The 22,567-nt window shown below is 39.9% G+C and overlaps 1 protein-coding gene across 5 annotated transcripts in view; it reads left to right on the top strand.

Moving 5' to 3' along the window:
• ADAMTS18 (ADAM metallopeptidase with thrombospondin type 1 motif 18) overlaps positions 1 to 22,567 on the top strand; it is a 78,390-nt gene that overhangs the window by 34,593 nt on the left and 21,230 nt on the right. For 4 of the 5 annotated variants that reach the window (XM_072934302.1, XM_030282342.4, XM_030282344.4 and 1 more), the window contains 8 exons: positions 2,976 to 3,113; positions 4,566 to 4,719; positions 5,748 to 5,843; positions 6,867 to 7,015; positions 13,934 to 14,106; positions 15,984 to 16,114; positions 16,255 to 16,378; positions 17,451 to 17,695. In XM_072934302.1, the coding sequence (XP_072790403.1) occupies positions 2,976 to 3,113; positions 4,566 to 4,719; positions 5,748 to 5,843; positions 6,867 to 7,015; positions 13,934 to 14,106; positions 15,984 to 16,114; positions 16,255 to 16,378; positions 17,451 to 17,695 (1,210 nt within the window). The remainder of the gene's footprint in view (positions 1 to 2,975; positions 3,114 to 4,565; positions 4,720 to 5,747; positions 5,844 to 6,866; positions 7,016 to 13,933; positions 14,107 to 15,983; positions 16,115 to 16,254; positions 16,379 to 17,450; positions 17,696 to 22,567) is intronic. The other variant, XM_072934301.1, reaches the window with a different exon arrangement.

The raw sequence follows: 22,567 nt of genomic DNA, 5'->3' as shown, positions 1-22,567 counted from the left end.
ACAAATCATTTGGAAGCCCAAGGAGTGGTGCTGAACAGGGTTCCATCCAGCCGATGACTGGTCACCAGTGGTGCTCTGCTGGGCTCAGAACAAGCCAGTCCTCTTTAAGACCTTTGAGATTCCCACACTGCTCCCATATTCTGGTAGGCAAATCCCTTCTGGTGTCACTCCTGTGGTTGCTCCAAAAAGAGAGGGGTTGCTGCAGAGTACAGCAGCTACACTGGAGAGGTGATCTCTCTGAGCCTCTTGGAGGTCTCCTTTTCCCAGAAGACCCAGAGTTTCATGAAAAACTTTGAACCTGTCCTTTGTTCTCTCTGCCTGTTTAATGAGTAATTTGGGTAAAACCAACCTTTGTAATGTTTTCTGCCTTTCTGTATTTATGTCCATTGGATTTCCATTTGCTTTCTAATGTAGAAAGACTGTAATTTTCTTAGAACCTGGTGTCTCTCCTACAAAACCAGGAATAATCTTTTGTGGAGCTTCAGCTATTCTTCAGATTGTTGAATTAAATCTAAACAAAGTGATCAGTTTTTGTTCTACTGTTTTTCTCTCAAAATTTTTGAATTACTTTTCCACAACTTTGTGCATGGTTTTGATTTCCAGTTTAGCACAGTTCAAGTTGGAGTCTGTCTCACCACTGGCAGTAGAGAAGCAGAAGTTCTCTGTGTGGGACAAGCCTAACATCAAGGCTTAGTTAAAAAGTCTTTATTTTTCAGCAACATTAATGCACAGAAAACCTTTGGAAAGCAGCGGTGCTGTATTCTGCTGTATTCTGCTGATTGGCTGAGGCATGAAGCCTTCCCATTCTGCCTGACTGCATCAGGACTATTCAGTTTTCATTGCACTGAAATGCTCTGCAGTGCACACGATGACCTAATGTCTACATGAGTGACCCTTTCACAGGTTTCTGTACATCTGAAGGGAAGCAAGGAATTAAAGAGTAATCCAGCTGCCACTGAGGCCTGTGGGAATTGTGCCAAAGCATTCAAAGAACCAGATATGTAATATGAATATTGTGTGATCCTCCTGTCAAACTAATCCAGTTTCGCTGACCTCAGTACATTTTTAATGCCCTTTGATCAGTATTAGGAGAGAATCAGGCCCATAGCTTATTTTTCAAGAATTATCACATTTAATCTCTTGATGTTCTCCTCCCTTTTTATTTTTTCTTATTTGCTTTGCGAGATTCAAATTAGAATTTTTTTTTTTTCCCTTTTTCACCACTGTCTTTGATTCACTTATTATTCAACCTTTCCTTGGCATACTTCCATGCTCCTAATAAAATGTTTCTTATCTCCTGGGAAAAGCCTGTGTCAGACACAAAATGTCTTTATGATCATTTGTCATGTTCATGGTCCTGAGACTACCTAATATGTGATGTAAGACAACAGAAGTTTGTTTTTGTGATACAGAGATTCTTGGAAGAAAAAAACCTGTGAGAGCTTTGGAGGTGCCAAGGTCCACTGTGAATGTATTGACCAAAGGTCTTATGGGGGGAATATCCCACTCTGTGAGCCACTGAAAGCTTCAGTGGTTAGACATTCTAGTGTTTTGTTAGATATTTTGATGATTTTCTAAAGTTTGTGTTTTTACCTGAAACCTTAGCAGCTCCTCTGGGTGTTCAGAGCCCATTGTGTCAGTGGGATATAAAGTGGGGATTCTCTGGCTGCAGTGCAGGGGAACACAGTATTTTATGAAGAGTTCTAAAAAACTGGCTCAATTGGTACTTTTTTTGTCCATTTATAGGAAGAGCCATATATTTTAGGAAATCTGGAGCCTCTGCTGGTGGCAGCACATGCAGTAACTCTGATGAGCCTGTAATTATTTATAGCAGTAGAGGCTTGAGTCCAGTAAATGAGATATTCCCTGCACATGCACAGATTACATTTATAAAGTTGCCAGTGTTCTACAATATTGATGTAACAGATGATGAAATTTCTATCCCAAACACATTTAAATTCACAGATGTCCCAAACAGTCAGTAAAATCAGAACAGGGAAAGGAAAACCTCTAAAAATTAGCTTTATTATATCCATAAAATACCTGTAATTTGTAATTATAATGTGATTTTTTTATTATTGCTTATTATTCTTTATATCATCCTAACACCTCTCCTAGTGAAAGCAGGGCCTCCTGATGCTCAGACTGAGAAAACACCCCATAAGAGGCAGTTTTCCCAGTAAGAGGCACTATTCCCATTAAACAGTCCCAGTCTAGACAAAATGACACTGTATAACAAAGGTGAGGAAACCAATGTGATTTCCCTCAGATAATATAGCAAGTTAGTGGCCAAAATTAGAAAAAATAATAATATTTTTATATTCATACTTCTGTATTCTATTCATTCACACCCATTTCCTTTGCTACAAATGCAGCTCTGTAGTTCTTTCCTTCGATCAGGAAAGCAGTTATGGTGTGTAAAGTACATTCCTGTGGGTGGTGTTTCCCTGGATTGTGATCTCCACAACACTCATGTTAGCAGGCATTGTCCCTGGACAGAGACAGGCTCACACTGCTTTGCAGGTTTTAAGCTGACAGATCCCCAGGAAAGGCCAAGTGTGGCTGAACACAAGACCCGTGATGTCCATCCACCTCACCACGGAGCTGTTCTGCTTTGGGGCTGAGAAATGGCTGAAATGGGGAAACTGGGAAACCTTGGGCACAGGCTGCAGCTCCTCTGTGCAGTGTCCTGTCACTGGCTCCCTGTGCAGCACCAGTGTGGCTCTTCCTTGGAGCCTGACCATCCTTTCCCATCAGTGTGTGATGACAAAAATTGCTGCTAATTGGAACTTATACCAATGCTAATTTGTATGCTGCATAAGTTTTCATCCCTTTGGAATTAAAGGGATGAACTCCACTTTCCCTTTGGAGTTCAAGCATAGAGCTGTTACCCAGAAAGTGTTTCTTTTCCCCCAGATTTTGTCTTGCTTCTGTTTAATCTAGACTATCTCTCTCCCACCTGGTTCTCTTTTCAGCTTTGGGATGATTCATGATGGAGAAGGAAATGCTTGTAGAAAAGCTGAGGGAAATATTATGTCTCCCACACTCACTGGAAATAATGGAGTGTTTTCTTGGTCTGTGTGCAGCAGGCAGTATCTCAATAAATTTCTCAGGTAGGTCAGATGTAAATCTGGGCCAGTGCCAGGGAATGCAGCTTTAGTGACTGGGCTTGAATTCTTGAACAGCATAAAAATTACTGAAGTGTGAAATTCTCCTCCTTTAACATGTGCTCAAACCCTTGCAGTGTGTGAGCCCACACGCTCAGGCTGCTGCAGCATTGAGGTGGTGTGGCCTGGAAGGGCTTTTTTGTCCTGCCTTGTTTCAAAAACATGAGTTTCACCCTCCAGGAATACCCTGCAGTAATGACTGGCATATCATTCTTTCCCAGGCATTCCTGTCAGCAGCTGGGTTTATTAGAGAATGAGTAGGAAGTATACACAAAAGAGGGCAGACACAGTGGTACCAAAGTCATTACAAAATGTAAATTAACATCAGTGGCCTTTCTCACTAGAGTTTCTGTCTTGATCTAGCTCATGTCACGAATAAAAGACATTTTACATTTTTCACATCCTGTTTCTGGGAGAAACAACAAAGGAGAAAGGAAGGTTGTCAGTTTTTTTTCCCAGCGTGTTGTCATTACTCAGTGATGTCTTTAGAGGAACTGTTCTTCAATCACTGTTTAACTCATGATTACATTAATCTTTCCTTTTTTTTTTTTTTCTTTTTTTTTGTATTTTTTCCCTTATTCATGGTTAGACTATACAGAAATACTAAAAAATGGGTAGGAGGTATTTTCAGGAAGAGCAACACGGGCATTTTAGATGTTAATTCTTTAGAGTGAGAAGCAGGCACCTCGGTAGTTATGTGGATCTGGTCCGTGAATTCCCAGTCAATATCTTTGAGCAGCAGCCAGAAAAGGTAATGGAGGTCTGGGGTTTTTTCCATGCTGCAGTGATAAAATATATTTTGTGTACAGAAGCAAACTGCAAGCTAAAAAGTCACACGAGCCCTCCATCTGCCATATGGTCCCAGACACTTGGGAGGCAAATCCAGCATGGAGTGACCTTCTGTACTCAGGGGTTCTCAGGCAGAGACGAAGAGAAAAGTGGAGCTGGGAGCTGTGCTCTGCACAGCCCAAAGCACACACCCTGCAGCAGCCTCCTGGCAGCTCCACAAGGGCAAATGCTGCAATGGGACATTGTTCCTGCTGCTTCTGCTGTTCCTGATTTGGGGAATCCACTGATGGGAAAGACGCAGATGAGGTCAGCTCGCTCTTGGTTATTCAGGAATACAGGGAGGCAAGGAATTTGACATCATTCTTTCTTCTTGTCACAACAGTCCCAAAGCCTGGGAATTCCTGCTTCCTTAAAACTTTGCAGGTCAGGCTACCAACAAGATGTCAAGAACTTTTGGTTCCTGCACATAGATGTTCTTGTTTCAGAGCTTACCTCTAAAACTAGTTAAAGGAACTGTATACCATATGATGTATTTGTGCTGGTCTGTAGCAAATGAAAATATTTTGATGTCAAGATCATAGTCATGATTAATTTACGTTCTCATTATAGCACAGCTCAAGCTGCCTGCCTGATTGATGAACCTGAGCAAACAGGACAGTATAAATACCCTGACAAACTGCCAGGACAGATCTATGATGCTGATACCCAGTGCAAATGGCAATTTGGAATGAAAGCAAAACTATGCAACCTCAGCTTTGTAAAGGTACCTATCGATGCACTTTGGAGAAGTTACAATGGTGTGGGAGAACTGCAGTACACTGAAAAAAAGTACAAGAAGTACAGGGTTCTTCAGAGGCCTGGGCTCTGCCTCATCTGGCTTGGCAATTTGCTTTGAAGGTACTGGCCTCTTCTGAGGAATATCCCAGTCCCAGGGGAGTTTCAGAAGGAAATGTGCTCCTTCCAGGAGTCATAAGGGGGGCACTTGAATCCACATGAGCCATGAACCCTTGCCTGCTGTGCTAAGGGAAATTAGCAGGCAGTAGAGTTGTGATCAAAGCTTGTGTGGGGTAAGAAGGACTCAGTTTCTCGTGTTTTACTTTTATGACAGCAAAAGGTCTGGGAGAGATCTACGGGGTTATTTTAGAGCAGTGAAATGTAACTTATACTCTTGACTTCATGATGAATGATTAATTTAGGTTAACCTATTGTTTTAATGACTGTTACACTCCTTACTGGTCTCTTCAGAGACGGCATTTTTTAAAAGAAGCTGGAGTGCTCATTCTGAAAAAACGTATGGTAATTTCTTTTACTCCTGCTATTATCCTGGAGTATTTTGATTTATTATATACTAACCACATTATTCAAGTGGTGGCAGCTGTGTTCCTTCCACAGCTAATAGACAAGGAAGAGGGAGTGAACAGCACTGTGCACAGACTGCCTTTCCAGATATCTTCTCTGGTTTAGAAAAATCCTGTCTCTTCACAGTATTATAGTCCCTGCAGACATGGTGAAATTTTAGCCATGAACTTTTAAACATTTTGTTTGTGTTCTATTATAATCTCACACTCAATATAATTTTAAGAAATATATAGTGAAATGGTGCATAAACAAGAAGGCAATATACAGGGTACATCTGTGCTAGGAAACTTTAACCCAGGCTTTTCCAAATTCAGAAAAGTTTATTTATATGTCTTTTAAGGTGGCAAAAGCATGTTTCATTGATTGTTCTTTTAAAATACCAGGAAATAATGGAAATTATGAGCACTGTAGCAAGTACTGTTTCCTTTTCAGGATATCTGCAAATCCCTTTGGTGTCACAAAGTGGGTCACAGGTGTGAGACAAAGTTCATGCCCGCAGCAGAAGGAACAGCTTGTGGTATAAGTATGGTAAGTTGTTTTATAAATAAAATATTGTCATCCTAACTTGAGTTTAGACTCTGTTTGGTCAAATACAAGCTCCCATCAAAAGCAGTTTTAGCCAGATCCCTCCAGATTTGCCATTTTGGGCTTTGAGATTGCTCTGTAAATGATTCCACTGTGATGCATACTCAGGATGTGGCCTCCCAGCAGTACTTGTCTGATGGCAGGGCCTGCTGCCTCTCCCGGGGAGCTGTAGGATCAGATATCTCTGGCAAATCTAAATCAGTAAGAAAAGACATGAATTATAACAGGGGTTAAGTCAACGCTTCAAATTCTACTCTGATATGTTCATACCTTAAGCCATACTATTTACTGTACAGACTAAGGCCATATTTTCACCAGAGATCACCACTAAAAGAGCTTATTTGTTTGAATCAAACCTTCTAATTTACACTCATCTTATTTGTTTGTATTTACCCTCATTATTTTGCATTTATTTGAGTTGAACCTTCTAATTTACTCTCATCTGTAATTATACAAAATATTTTCTTTACCTATAAGGTTTCTTCCAGCAGAACACTGTTTTGATTTTCAAGTTACTGACAAATGTTCTATTTTGCTTTTTTTCTTTATGCAGTTTTTCATAATTGAATCATAAAGGGAAGACAAGTTATCAGAATTCTAGGAGGCTGTGTGTAAATTACACAGGAAGTGTTGAGGCTCTGCAGCACAGGGCCATAAAGTAACATGGATTTTTGGGGGAAGAGTAAGGCAAAAAAGCACTCTTCAAGATAACAGTTTTTAAAATTTGCTACCTCAGGGATCTTCAACTCAAAACTTGGACAAATATTAAAACATTACTTATCTATGCCACTGTATGGATCAATGTCTCACTCCAGAATCCTCATCTTGCTGCAAGCTGCTCTTTGCGTTCAGTGGGTGACCGTATTAGGATCAAGCACTGGAGTTTTAAATGGTTTTGTTGGGGTTTTGGGGCTTTTTTTGTCATCTCCTGGGTGCTGCTGACTGTTTTCTGTCCCTGTTTTGCAGTGGTGTCGCAGAGGACAGTGTGTCCAGTACGGTGACCACGGGCCCAAGCCTGTCCATGGCCAGTGGTCTGCCTGGTCCGGGTGGTCAGAGTGCACTCGCACCTGTGGAGGAGGGGTCACCTACCAGGAAAGGCACTGCAATAATCCAAAGTAAGACATAGATATGGAAAGGCAGCATTTTTATGCTATTCATGTTACTAGGACAGAATATGAGCACAGTCCATTTCTGCAGGGAAACATGTGTGGAAATGTTTGTAAGGCTTTCTCCCATGCCCAGTAGGAGCAGCCCGTGGGTGGAAGACAGTTCTATGCAGACTGCTGGAGTACCTCAGCATCTCCAGCCCAACCTGCTTCATTTATTTTGGGATGCTACAGTTTATCAAATACCTGCAGAAGTAAGGAAGCACTGTACAGACATTTTTACATTTTACACTTTTAAATTTTATGTTTAAGGAAGCACCATACAGACATTTTTATAACTAACAGAGAGCAGGGGAAAAAGATCTTTAAAGCTATTAAGACTTCTACTGAGATCATATTATCCAGGATGATAAGGACAGATGCCTTTGCATGTCTGTCATGTTCTTTGCATTCTTTTACATTTCATGAGTCAAACAAAAGTTGCTGAACCCTGCAATTGTGTGTTAACTCACAAAACATTTTATTTATTTGCCTCTAATAAATATCTTATTTCTGTAAACACTATTCATAATGATAAGTATTTAAAAGTAGATTTAAAGTGCTAACTGACCAGCATCTTTCCCAAGTACTCAACTCACCGCAACTTACAAAAAAAAAAGATTTCCCTGTTTTATTTAATACACAAATTCAGCAGGCATAGACACATGTATTCCTTATTGCACACGGTAAAAACAGCATTTAAACCGCAGTAATAAAAAACAGAGAAAATATGACACAGTTTATATGAGGCTGTAAAGAAGCCTCTCATCTACTATACAGTGCTGCAGTATAATATCCACGCTTCATATACTATGTTACAGGAGAATGTGAGTTAGTTAAAATAGTCTTTATTACCCACAGTCAAGCCAATTTTTGCAGATCTGTAGCAGAGCGTTTTGTCAACCTTTTTTTGTTATTTCTCAGTTCATTTCATAAATAAAATTACTTGGATATTTCCCTTTGTTAAGCAGTTTAGCACAAGAATGCAGGGTCTCAGAGGCCATATGTATATATTTTGGTCTTCCTGCTTTGGTCCCTGCTTTTCTTGCTGAATGTGTATGGCTGTATATTGTTCTTTGCATTTATGCATAGCTCCCCCTTGCTCTCCTTGTGTGACAGGAGAATGTCCAGTGGGAATGGTTTAGTTTGGTGCACTGGTGTGCTTGATAAAGGTTTCTGGGGTCTTCAGACAGAATCTTCAACATGAAGTGTGTCAGCTGCTGTAGCGTTTGGAACTTTCCTTCAGAGTGAACTGTCTGTTCTAATGGAGTAAGATTGATGTAACCAAGTCATACTTGGTACCAGAGCTGGATCATGTTTATACTAGATTTAATTCCATTGTATTGGTGGTAATCCAGTTAGGGCAAAGAGAAGAGGGTATAATTCTCTCTCAGAGTTACATTGATGGAATGATGGGGGTATAAATAAGCCACACAACAGTGCACAAATTTGTGTGTACTATGTATTTGCTATCACAGCATTTTGTATGGATGTGGAATCAGCAGAAAAATAATATAATCTATTTTCAATGCTACACCACACAGAATGATTTAAGGATTAATCCCCGTTCATTTTTAACTTCTAAAAATGTGCAGCAATTCAGAATGATTTCTTTATTTCTGAATTTCTGAAACCCATTTCAGATGTTTATATATTTTGGTACATATATGTATGTTATTTTCTATGTGGTATATTTATGTCACTTTTCCTTATCCAGGTTTGTGTAGGCGCTAATGATTTTTTTGTTCAAAAGCTTGATAGATGATTTTGGATAGCAAAATTTTGTAAATTACAAAGCATTTGTCATTTCTGTAAATTGGCTTAGAACAAGGGTGTGGATCTGTGAAGAGCTGACTAGACTCTAAAATGAAATCAAAATGATTGACTTCTTATGAACATTGAGGGAAATATCTCAGTTTCTGGTGATTTTAAAGGTGACCCACCTTACCAGAAATTTAATGGCAAGTGAAGAATACAGTGTCAGGCTGTTGTGTGTGAAAATCTTGTTACCTGTGTGAGTTTGTGAAATGCTCCTCTTGCAAATAATATCAAAATAATTCCATTTCTTTTCCTCTTGCCAATTTTCAGGCAGCCCTTATGACCACACCCAAAAAGCTCTGGGTATGGCTTTGGAATTCCCACTGGAGCTGTGCACAAATTCTCACTGACAAACACCCATGGGGATCATCTGCAGTCCACAGAGCTGGGCAGATTTGCTAAAATCATTATGTTCCTGTAAATTGTCACAGTGTAATTTCATGGGTCTGGTTTTCATACACCACAGCACTTTACAGTTGAGGTACTTTTCCAAGATAGAAATTGATTGCATAATTTAATAGTTTAGCTGGGAAAGAACCCGAAGAGTGCCCAAGAGATTTAAATTAATACCTGAATCATATCTGTGGGACTGCATCCTACGCCACACAATAGTGCATTGTTCAGCAGAGCAGAATGGAGTTGTAGGCATGTGTGCAGTCAAAAGACTGAATCAAAACTGCTTGAACACACTTTTTAAAATCTTCTGTGTATAACATCTGTAACAGTGATTACAGAAAATTTGAGATGTAAACTGATGCAAATTAATGATGCCATTTAAAATACTTCTAAAAAAACAAAGACTGTGAAAGGCACTGCGGACCTTTCAGAATAATAAACCTTTGTGATACTATCATAATACGGCCACAAGATAAGCAGAAGGGTTCCTACATAAAATTAAATTATTACAAAAAGTGAAAATTAGGAGTCCAGAATTTCAGAGTCTTAATTGATTTGGTATTGCATTAAATACTTTCCTTGATCACATGAATTTCAGGATTTCTCACTCTGTGTTGTGTTGCAGTGAAGATAGTGGTTTAGGAGATCTACCCTTAAAAGGGTACTCTAGAATTAATTTAAGCTACTCTTGTAGCATTTTAGTATTTGAGTCTTATATGGAATGGAGAACTTACCTGTTTGCACACAGACTCCTTTTCCAAATCTATCTTTGGAGACTTTTTCTTGTTGGCCTTTCTCACCAAATTTCTTCCTTTTCCAATTATCCTCAGCAAAACCTCATGCAGGTCAACCTGTTTATATCAGTTCTGGAGGGGGTTACAGAGGGGTGAAAGCTTTAGACTGTGTCCATACTGGGGGAACTGTATCACTACAGAAATATTGGAATGTCCTTCGTGCAGGGCAATCCACTGTAAGTGTGGATACACCAACAGCTTCTGGAGGCAGTCCACACAAAATCTACTGGTATTACAAACATCCTCAAGAAAAGCATGATTTTAGCAGCATGGATAATAGTATTTCCACAGAAATTTGCATTTGTAGATCTCCATCTCTTTTCCTGTGAATTACTTAACTCCTACTGACATCTTGTTGGTAAAAATGAAGGTGGAGAAGTTTCCATAGCTCTCAAGCCAACAGTTTCAGTAATGGGAATGTACTGTAATATTAAAATGCTGTCATGGATCTGGGAAACAGAATGCCTCGATCAGAGCTGTCCTGGTTCAGGGCAAATTTGGGAGAGAACCCCCAAAGGGGTTCCTTTAGGCAGCAGATTCAATTGGCCCCTCCCCACAGCTGATTTGGGGAAAAAAACCTCCTTGGATAAAAATGGAAAAAAACATTTATTAAACAAGAAAACCTGAACAATATTAAACAATAAAACCCCTCCAAAAGAGAGACAAACTCAGAAAGTCCCTCGCTGGGCTGCAGCTGGGCTCACTCAGTCTCTCATCAGTCCCTCTGGCGCTGGATATGCCGCGGCCCTGGCCCGACCCGCTGGGCCACAGGTGCGAGCTGCCGGTGCTCCCCTGGGTGTTCGGTCCAGAGCAGGTTTGAGCAGGTCCAAAGAAAAGGAAAAGCCACAGTCCAGGGAAATTCTTTGCCTCAGCTAGCTAAAACTAACTGGAAAAGCAAAGGAGAGCAAACTCCGCGTTTCTTTTCTCCCCCCTTCACTCCTGGAACAAGTCTTAAAGGTGCAAAACTTATTATTCAGCATAAACAGAACAGACAATTGGGGATAAAAGCATAACATCATCCTAGGACATTCCACTCCTTATCCCCATATAGTCAGCTTACTACTAAAACTAATATATATATTCTAACTCTACAAACACATTCAATATGCAGCTATACAAAGACAATTGTAGTAACATTCAGCAAACAGTGATATTTACACATAGTTCTCACCCAACAATCAGATCTCCCTGAGGCAGACATTGTGTTCTTCCATCTTTCTGCATTATCCACCATGTACAAGCTGGTCCCTGAGCAAAGACAATCCCACGAATGGGTTTGTCTGTACTCAAGGCAGAATTGATTCACACTGCCTTCCCTAACAAACCTCTGACATGCGCCACTGGACTTTGTCTCCACCTGCTATATGCAAAGGTTCAGATTGGGCAGGGCCCACTCGATTGGTAGAGCCTCAGGTGTTAACTAACCAGGTGGCCTTTGCTAAATGTTGCTCCCAATTTTTGAAAGATCCCCCAGCCAATGCTTTCAAGGTGGTTTTTAACAGTCCATTGTACCTCTCCACTTTGCCTGCAGCTGGTGCATGGTAGGGGATGTGGTACAGCCACTCAATGCCATGTTCCCTAGCCCAGGTGTTGATAAGGCTATTCTTGAAATGAGTCCCATTGTCTGACTCAATCCTCTCAGGGGTACCATGCCTCCAAAGGACCTGCTTTTCAAGGCCCAGGATGGTGTTACGGGCTGTAGCATGAGACACAGGGTAGGTTTCCAACCATCCAGTGGTGGCTTCTACCATTGTGAGCACGTAGCGCTTGCCTTGGCCTGTCTGGGGCAGTGTGATGTAGTCAATCTGCCAGGCCTCCCCACACTTGTACTTGGACCACCGCCCACCATACCACAGGGGCTTCACCCGCTTGGCCTGTTGGATGGTAGCACACGTCTCACAGTCATGGATCACCTGAGAAATGCTGTCCATGGTTAGATCCACCCCTCGGTCTCGTGCCACTTATAGGTGGCATCTCTGCCCTGATGGCCTGAGGGGAGCTTTCTTAGTTTGGACGAATTTTATCCCATCCTTAAATGCAAGAGTGCATCTGGAAATCATGATCTAGCCATAAATAATTCTATTATATTGCTTATTTGGTAGCATTTATTTGGAAGGAGGTTGCTTCTTTTCCTTATACTAAAGCAGATTTGGTCTCTGGGGTTGAAGGAGGTCAAAAATTCTCCATGTACTGAAGCTGTAAAGAAAGTCTATACGGAGTTGAGTCAGCACCCAACAGTTTGGCTGCTTTAACTCAAAGCTCTTACCAATTGCACAAAGTCAACATAAACACTCCCTGATTTCACTGATGTTCTGCATCCTCCCTGACCTTCACAGGCTTGATTGCCAACAACTAGGACAGAAAATTTGACATTAAGACATTACCATTATAGCCAGTATCAGTGTAGCTGGCAGGTGACCTCAAGAAAAGTCAGTGGAAGTTGTTGTGGTTTTTCTCCACAGCACTGGTGATTTAACACAGTTTTAAACACAATAACAGGTGGGTTTCCATCTCTTTCTCTGAAAGACTGTTTTGCAGCCCAGAATTCTGGAAAAGGCAGATATTGTGTAAGTAAAACATTTAAAAAAGCAAGTCCCAGCTTGGTTAGAGGGTTAGACATATGGGAGTTAAAACTGATACCACAGCAAACAGAAGAAGCACCTGGATTTTCTCCTCCATGTTGCACAGAGCTGTGTCCATGCTACTCCAGGCATGAGCAAGTCAGGAGTTGCATGGGATCCTTGGATGTGGGGAATAGTTAGAGCATAGTGTTTAGGGATTTCAACGAACAATATGTTTCAATTGCACATTCTATACTCTTAGAATTTTGAATTTTGCTTTTAGTTAATATATTACTGTTATTCAGTATCTTTTATATTAATCTGGGTTTTTCCCTTAATGTGTGTATAATATGAGCAAAGCTGTCTACTCAAAGTTTATATCTTGTCCTTCAAGTACTGAAGTTCCCTAATTTTTAAAAAAGTCATTATATAAATAAGTGCAAATGTAGCATTGGTACATTTCTTTTTGCTTGGTGCTGGAAATGTATACTACAACAAAGAGCTCTTAGAATTTGTTATTTTGAAGACTTGGCTCAGTGCTTGCAGATGTGTATCTGAGCATTGTGAAACTGCACAAATGACATCAGTGAATTGCTAAGTTCAAAAGAGCAACTCTCGCATTTTATATTGTTTTACACTATCTGTGCACGACCAAATAGTTAAAAAAAAATTTCTGATAATGTGAGGTACGAGCAAAGTAATAGAATATGATCTTGCCATTCTGGCCAAGGTGAAGGGAAATGCCCAGGTGAGGTTTGCTGAAGTGGATGTGACATGTTTAAAATTACCTCAGAATTCCAGCACTTTCCTAAAGCAGGACAACTATGCACAGTCCCTGTTTCCTCTGTCTATTTAAAAGCACATTTTTTCCAAATGATTTACAAAATAAATGAACAAGCAAATGCAATCATTCATTCTCTTTTTGTTTGATCAGTTTTATGTTATCATTTATTAACTCTAATTGTGATAGGTAATTCTTTGCACATGTTCATTCCTTGGTTACAGCCGAGTAAAAATAGCTGTATAACAAGGTTGAACCCGGCCAGCACCAAATAGCCCTATAAATTTAAATTAGTGCAAACATGACTCACCTCTAGATGGTTGCATCTTTGCTGAGTCTGCAGCGATCCAAGTAGATAACTCATGTCAATTGCTTTGCTTGGTTTTAGGAACCATGAAAATTAATGGCCCATATAAGAAACACTGATCTCCCAAGGCAGAATGTCCTCTCCTGTTCCCTGTATTCTCACACACGTGTAACATGCCAATCACACAAAAGGGAGACTTTGCAAAATCATCTTTTTCTCTTTTCTTTGTAGGCCTCAGTACGGTGGGAAGTTCTGCCAAGGTTCCAGCCGTGTGTATCAGCTTTGCAATAAGCAGCCTTGCCCAGCAGGCAGCCTGGACTTCCGAGCCCTGCAGTGTGCAGAGTACAACAGCAAACCCTTCCGGGGCTGGTTCTACAAGTGGAAGCCCTACACCAAAGTGGAAGGTGAGAGTGGCCCTGCTGTCAGGGACAGGGAGCTCTGAGCTCTGGGCGAGCATCACGCCCTGGGAGCAGATACAGCTCGCTGGCCCTGGCTGAGATGTGTTTGCTTTCTGGCAGAGCTGGAGCCAGGCTGCTGTGTGATCCTGCCTGCAGGGACACGCAGGATTGATTTGGGCTGGGAATTCGAGTCCTTGTCCTCACCGTGACTCCCCGGCTGTTGCTGCCCCTCTCTCTCTCATTTTATATTCCATATTGCTTAGTCTGAAACCCAAGCAAAACAATTTCCATGGAATTTTCAGCATGGGAAATGTAAGCTTCCACAATAACACTACCAGAATCATCCTTCTTTTGGAATGTTCTCAGATTTTGAAATGTAACAGTAAATCAACCTTTTGACTTTTCTGCTGGTATGGTCCCATGAGAAGTGGAAATGCAAACAATATACTGGCATACATTTTTTAAGGTCATTCTTTTACTATGAGATCTTTATCAAGTTCAGGTCTCAATAACTATCTCTGTTATTTTGCACAAGCGAGTTTATTTTTATTTTATGCATCTTAATTTTGTAAATATTTTGAATCAGTATTCACTTTTATCTGCTAAAACAAATATTTTCTCCAGTTTGAAAGCATTAGTTGAATAAAAGTGTCTGAATTTTCTCACATCATAGCTGCTTTGTTTAGCACATGTACAAATTTGCTTTTGATGATAATGTGTATAATTAAATATATACATGCACAGACACTAATTCATAGCATGATTATATTTTCTTCAAAAATCTTTGTGGATATTTTCTCAGGTATTTAAAAATATCCTAACAGGCTAGTGTGAACAGAGGAAAGAAGTAATATGGTTTCACAGCATGCAGCAGTGGATATTATATAATAGGGCAAAAAATACATCTTGTTTAATAGAAATTAAGGTGGCCTATATTGGTTTTACAAGGAGGAGCTGTGTTTAGTAAAAGAGGCTTAAAATTAGGGACAAGGGGTGTCATTTTCAAAAGCAAGATGTCCCAAAGAAATTCTGAAGTTGAAAATTCCCAGCCTTCCTCTCAGCTGCTTTGTAAAAGCTCACCCAAGATCTACATTTATCATCCTGGAAACATAATCTGGTTCTCAAAATTGCCACAGATTCTTTACCTGTGTAGAAGAGGTTACTGGAAATCCAGCTACTGATTTAACAATAAAAGGATTCTCTTTGGAATACTCATGAAGAACATTCTCATGTTCTTAAAAACTGTTTTATTTGCTGCACTTCAATTTGTATTAAAACTCTGCATTTCAGCAGTTGTGATAATATTTATTATTTCATGACTGGTTTTGTCTGTGCAGAATTCATCAACCTTTTATAACACACCACTCGTGTGTAAGGAGAAATTTGACAATGGTTGGGATTTGTTGGAGGAAAAATACTTTTATTTGGGGAAGTCTGGCTGGAGTTCTAGCTTTCAGCAGAACTGATCATTTGTGCCATGTTATTTCTTTCCCAAATTTGAAGTAAACTTCAGATAAAATTATTGCAGTCTCCCATTTATCTTAATAAAAATGAAACTTGAGCCTGTGAGGCAGTGGAACTGAAAGCAGGGTGCAGCAGCAGGGCTAAGGCAATGCTTTTACACTGAGTTTTAATTCTTAATTCTTTGTGTGGACAAGCAAACTCACATGTGCTTTTAAAAAAGCATAATATAAACTACTTTATTTAGCTATATTTCTATTTAGGTACATTCTGGTGTCCTAAGTTGTCATCGTGCACAGTCCATCCTTGTAGCTTATCTTCTAGAATACAGGAAGAAACAACAGCCAAGATGCTTTTTATCTCTTTAACAGTGCAGGTCTCCTAATGCTTCCTTGTCTTTTGTTTGTTTGTTTTCTCCCCAGAGCAAGACAGATGTAAATTGTATTGCACAGCTGAAGACTTTGACTTTTTCTTTGCAATGTCCAGCAAAGTGAAAGATGGAACTCTGTGTTCTCCAAATAATTATGATGTTTGTATTGATGGAATATGTGAAGTAAGATAAAATTAAGTTTCTTACAATCCTAATGTCTATTTATTTTTTGTTAGTGGGCAATTGACTCCTTTAGGGAAAATGCAGCTGTTTCTTCAAATTCCCTTTTGTCTGAGTCCTTCACTTGTGCCTTTTGGTTGCAGCAAGTAGGGTGTGATCATGGACTTGGTTCCAAAGCTGTGTTGGATGCTTGCGGAGTTTGTAAAGGAGATAATTCAACGTGCAAGTTCTTTAAAGGCCAATACTTGACCCAGCACAAAGCTAATGGTAAGGAAAACTGTTCCCCATGATCATCAACTCACTGCTCTGCTCTGTCCCCATGCAATATGTATGACTCCTTGCTCATTCAGGCAGTGGCTGAGGGTCCAGATGTGAGGAGAAAATCACAGGGAGAGTGAGAGGAAAGTTCACATTTCTCCTGTCTCTTGGTAACAAGAAGGCTGTGAGCATAAGTCTTGGTCAGTTAAACAATTCTCTTGTTTCTTAAGCCACATTTTCCCTTTATACATGTGAATCCTCTTAAAAGAGATTTTAGGATTCAGGCAAGAAAAAAATAGCTGTCAGCAGCTCTGACTGGGGTGGGACTGTGGAACATATAAAAAGCAATACACAGCACAATGCCAAACATGACAGTATTTCCATGTCCATTTTCAAATTGAGTAGTCTGGAAGCTGTTTCAGTGGAAGATCCAGGCACAGGGAGGTGGACTTTTCCTTAGTGGACTTTCACAGGCTTCTTGGGAAATAATCTCACTGTGCTGCAGGTTTTTTTAGGCATAAAATACAGATAAGATTTCAGTACCCACAGGGGTATTTTGAAGATCTCTTTGCTGTTGGTCATAAGACATGTCCTTACTGCAGTAATATAGGCCAGGGAATTGTCCAGGATGTAGTAATGCAGCCCTGGCTGGCAGCAGGGAGATCCTCTGGTATCCAGGGCTTTGTGAAGACTTTGCATCCCAGTGCACTTCACCTTACAGCCCTTGTGCTTGGCAGTAGTACCTTCCAACTACTGTAGGAAACTGCAGGAAAAGCTACAGTGGAGCCACCATTAATGTGTTCTGAATTTTTCTAAGGTGAACTTGCTTTTTCTTGCCTTTAATCACAAGGAAAAATTTCAGGAATTGAAATACCTCAGAGTTACTCTGCTTACGGGCTGCATGGGGCAGGGAGGGGGGATGTTAAAATCAGAACTGTTTTTTCCCAGTGAAAATGGACTACCTTGGCGGGTCAGAACAGTTGTGTGTCTTCTGAAGTTCTGATTTGCAAGCTGGCTCAGGGAGATGAGCCAGCTGTGTGTGTGCCAGCTGCCAACGCGTTGCTGCCTCCTCTCCTCACAGACTACTACGCGGTGGTGACGGTGCCAGCGGGCGCGCGCAGCATCCAGCTGCAGGAGATGCACGTCTCCCCCAGCTACCTGGCCGTGCGCAGCCTGGCCAGCAAGTACTACCTGACAGGAGACTGGACAATCGACTGGCCAGGGAAGTTCCCTTTTGCTGGGACAGTTTTTGATTATCAACGCTCCTTTAACCACCCCGAGAGTCTCTATGCTGCAGGACCCACTAATGAGACGCTGGTCTTTGAAGTAAGCCTGGCTTCTGTTTGTTCTTGCCCTGATGTCCATTACAGAATTGGTACTGACAGCTTCAGCTCTGCACTGGGGCTCTCAGAGAGATTAAAGAATAGTGTTGAGTCATGATAGCATTCAGACTTAATTGTGTGGTCAATCACTGCTTTACCGAGGTCTGAAATTTAGCAAACTGTCACAAATTCAGTGAAAAGGAAGGTGCATGAAACACCCTATAGCATAATTTCTGAGTTTCACAGAGGTGATGGGGATTATGAATGCCTCCCATACATGGCATACAATAAAATCCAATAATGTAAAAATTAAAGGTACCATTACTTCAATGCTCGGTGGTTACAGGTTCATGCTTCTGAAACTGCAGGTGAGTGGAGCCATTTTCACACCCACCTTGGAATGCAGTCAAAATACCACACACAGGTTCCTGTAGAATGAATTTTTGTTGGTTCAGTTATTCTATTATATATGTTTATCTCATGATCAAATCTGTGTCACCTACATTGTTTGCCAGATGTCCTGTGTTCAAACTATTGTAAGCAGAAAGGAAATTTGCTATTTATATGGTTAGTTCAAGTTTTACAATTTTGAAATTGGCCTTTGCTACCATTCTAAGAAAAACCTCTTTCTGCATTAGTTTGCTTAGCTAGATTTTCTTCTAAAATGCATCAGAACATCTGAGGGGCCATTTCAGCCTGAATCATTAAGGGCTTTGCTTCCTGTTAGCTCCATTAGTTTGCCCTTTTTAGCACTAGCAGGTATTTGGCTTTGAAACTCAGCTGTTAAGTCTGTTTTGACATGGCAGTTTGACATGGGCTAAGGGTTTGTCTTTCCACAAATTTCCATCACAATTCACAATGCCTTTTCATTTTGGTTATGTGTGTTCATAGGGATCTTCCTTTAGTCCAATCAGCTTTGTCTACAAGCTACAGACATGCTCCTCTCTCTGCAAATCATCTGCCTTACACCAAAACCACCACACTTACATATACTGTGAAATGTTAAGCTGGACTCCCAGGAATCTTATTTGTCAGAACCCAAAGTAGATTTGAGCTCTGTTATTATTATATAGCTGAAGTATGAATAATTAATCGCCTGCAGGAAGACTTGGCTGCATATCATGCACATACTTTGCAGAATAAAGATTAAAGAAAAGAAATTAATGCCAAATAACACTTCTATTTTCATCCTTTCAAATTATGCTAAACAGTTTTATTAAAATGTAACATTTAAGTGGAGGCTGCTGCTCCTTTCAGAGCTTATTTAATCTTCCCTTGTATTTTTACTGAACTACCTACACCACTGGCATTGGGAGCTGGGGATTCTAGTGACTAAAACTGTTATGTGTTCCCCAATTACACGTATCTATGAACTGCATTTAAGATGTCTTTTCCCCCCTTTAATAATTTAGGCAACATTCAGCAAGCTTAATTCTGGGAAAAAAAAAAAAAAAAAAAGCAGAATTTTCTGTTCAGATATCTGCATTATTTATAACTTAGCAATAACTCTAAGAAGCAAAAATGCCAGAAAACTGAAGAAATATATTTTGAGAAACAAAGCTCCTGAATGTCTGCTAGCAGCCATAATAGTGAAACAAATCCTGCTTCAGCTCCAAATACCAGAAACTGATAGCAGGCTTTAAAAAGGACCGTTTAAGCATACTACAGTGTAGCTTCATCTTCATTTTTATCTCACCTGTAATTTTCAAAGAAGCATACAAAACTGTCCTGCTGCAATTTTTTATTCAACTAAATTAGTTTTATATAATTTTTTTCAGGATTTGGACCTCAACTTCTTCCTGCAATCTTTAGATTTTTAATTTTTTTAAAATTAGGCTGTATTCAAAAGAAATTTAATACTTTTTTTCTAGATTAGGGCTGTTGTTTTTCTTCCAGAATAATTCAGTGTGAGCCCTAGTAAAATGGTGCATTGCAGGTATTGAGGACTCGGATAAATTGTATGTATAATACAGAAGCTTTTATTTTTCAGGTGGACTGAAAATAGAAGGTTTTGCAGCTGTATTTATTGCCATTCACCTATGACTGAATGCCATATAAACACAGCTCATGCCCATTTCATTCTGCAGTTATAATTCTGGTAGAGATTTTTATGGTGGCTGCAATGGTCCAGGTTTTTGCCTTTGTTTCTGCATGCAAAGCAGGCTGCAGGTATCCAGGAAGCTCAGGCTGTGCACGTCCTCATCCTCCCAGCAACATTCCCAGGAGAGGATGGGACCAGACAGGTCTGGCAAGTCTGTGCTCAAGGCAATCACTTCCTTTGAAATCCAGTCATCCTCCAAAATATTTTCTTGAAAGAGACATCTGAAGCATGTATTGAGAGAGCAGGAGATGCAAATAAGAAAAAAAAATCTACATTTCCCATTGCCTTGCACACCACAAGTTCAGCCTTGCAGTTCTGTGAGATGTGGTGTGTTTATTTTTTATTGTACAGCGTGTTCCTATACATCTGCTTTTCTGCCAGGCTTTTCAATAGTTCGGCTGAGCACGTATCATTTCATCAGACATTGCAGTCCTCAACACTATTCAAAAATGGGTCAGACACCAGAAAAATACGTAAAGGGCTTTTCTTATTTACCCTAGAATTTCACCAAACCCTCCCCTCCATATCTATACTTCTATATATTATAGATATGTAATTATGGGAATGAATCATACTAAAAAAGACAAAGAGTACTGACTCTGTAATTTAACTGGGTTGTGGGAAAAAAAGTACAAACTGTAGTGGCCAGATATTTTCTGAAGAGGAGAACATGGTGAGATGAAAGTGGAATTAATATGCATGACTAGTATTTCATGAGCACAACTGCTGGAAGGGTGAATGAATGATGAGGTTTTAGGATTCATCAGGATCCCTTCTGGATTGTTCAGGAATTGATTTCACAGAGGAAGGGAAGGGAAAAGCCAGTAAACTGATGTCCTTCAGAATTTGTGTATCATTGTCCTTCTGAAGTTAACACTGATATTTTTGGTGATTATGGGTTTTCAAGAGCCGGTAAAAGCTGAAATGAAAAATATTCATAGATTCAGAAGACAGTTGCTGAAATGGCCCAATTTAGATTACATGAAATAATGGTCAGTGGTCAGAGGGGTAGAAATATGGTAGATGCCAATCTAGGATGAGAAGTTGATACCAGCTTTTTAATATGTAGTTTTCGTAGCATATTTGTCTCATCTTAAATGGAAACCTGCTGGATTTTTTTTTTTTTTTTTTTTTTTTTTTTTTTTGGTGTAGCTGTATACCTTCAGCTCATTTATCTGTTATTTGACCCTAGGTAATCCAAGGTCAGTTCATCCAGAAAAAGACCTTTTCAGTGTTTTTCTGTTAACTGAAAGATATTTAACTTGAGGAGAAACAGTCAGTATATTTATCATTGACTATCTAACTTTGCAAGCAAGGGCTGCCAGTGGGCACCACCAGCTGCTGAAAATCATTTGGAGAAGGAGAGCCCCCACAGGGCTTTGTCACCTGTGGGGGTCACTAAGGACATTCATTGGTGAAATATTCAGTCACCCTCCATGATTCACTCAAATGCTGAGAAAGATTCTGAAAGGGCACAAGAAAACAAAACTTAATGTGGGCATGAAAGAGGCTGCATGGCCAGGGATTAAGGAACTGATTTTAAAAAATGAGAGTTTTGTAATTTTGTGTTCCATTCTATCAATAAGCAGATGAAGGAAGAATTGACTGGTTGGAGAATTCAAATACAATTGGAGAAAGTAAAGTTTCCCAGGATGAAACAGGATGAGAATCCTCATTGAAGTTTACCTCAAACTTGGTGAAACATTAAATCAAGAGATTGTGACATCTTTGTGAAATAAAGAGTTTATTTTAACATCAATAAGTACCAGATGGAAAGGATGCTTTGTAAAGAGGCAGACATCCACAGGAAGAGAAGGTGAATGGAGCTTCAAGGCAGGAATACATCTAATTAAATCCAGTAAATCACTTCCTCTTTATCAATAGGGGAAAAGAGGAGAAGGGAGGCCAGGTGGAATGGCTTTGCTGATGATGTAGCTGCCACTGGGAGAAAGCCAAGTTGCAGTTATAAAGGATTACATTTATTATTAGCTACTAGATGATAAATTTGTACTGATTTCCCCTGAAGAGAAAGTAGGCTAAAGAGACCTAAGATGTACTTATAAGATACAGATGTTGACTCAATACAATGGATAAAAGGGTTCTCCTGTAGTGAGGAGAGATTAGCTGGACAGCATCCCTGAAGGTTGTACATTTAGCTTGTGAACAGTGAAAAAATGGAACATAATAACAATGGAAGATAAATTTGAAACAGCTGAAGTAGAAATGAGATCATCTACGACCCTTTCAAGGATACTTTTTTTTTTTTTTTTTTTTTTTTTTTTTTTTTTTTTTTCCTTTTAATGACCTTAGTGGACTTGAAAAACAGTAGTTTGTCATAAGCTTTTAGTTAGGACTGTGTTTAAAGTTATTTTAGAAGTACTGTAGAGATAAAACCCCTTTTGTTTTAAGTTTTGGCTTAAGTACCCAGTGGGTAATTCTTCCTTTACTGCTTTCCAAGCAGGTGTTCTCCCACTTTCCTTTGAAGCCCTGGTGCTGCCACTGTCAAGGATCCCATCCAGTAACTGCCCATTGAAGACAACAGAGTAGTTTCAAAACTTGTTTTAAACACTTTTCCACCAGAACCATATGCTGCATGCTTAAATATACCAGAATAAATTCATAGAAGTCCGTGGAATTAACCTTAATTGAACAGAGAAATCAGAATATGGCTTAGGATATTGGCTAATATTTATTAAACAGCATGTAGATCCCCAGTGGATGAGAACTGCAGGTCTCAAGCAAAGCACAGCTAGGCACTTGACCTCACACAGATTT

Source organism: Taeniopygia guttata, chromosome 11 (genome assembly GCF_048771995.1).
Source record: "Taeniopygia guttata chromosome 11, bTaeGut7.mat, whole genome shotgun sequence".
NCBI classification, from domain to species: domain Eukaryota; kingdom Metazoa; phylum Chordata; class Aves; order Passeriformes; family Estrildidae; genus Taeniopygia; species Taeniopygia guttata.
Note: the sequence above shows the minus strand (reverse complement) of the source record. Positions and strands in the feature narration are given on the sequence as shown.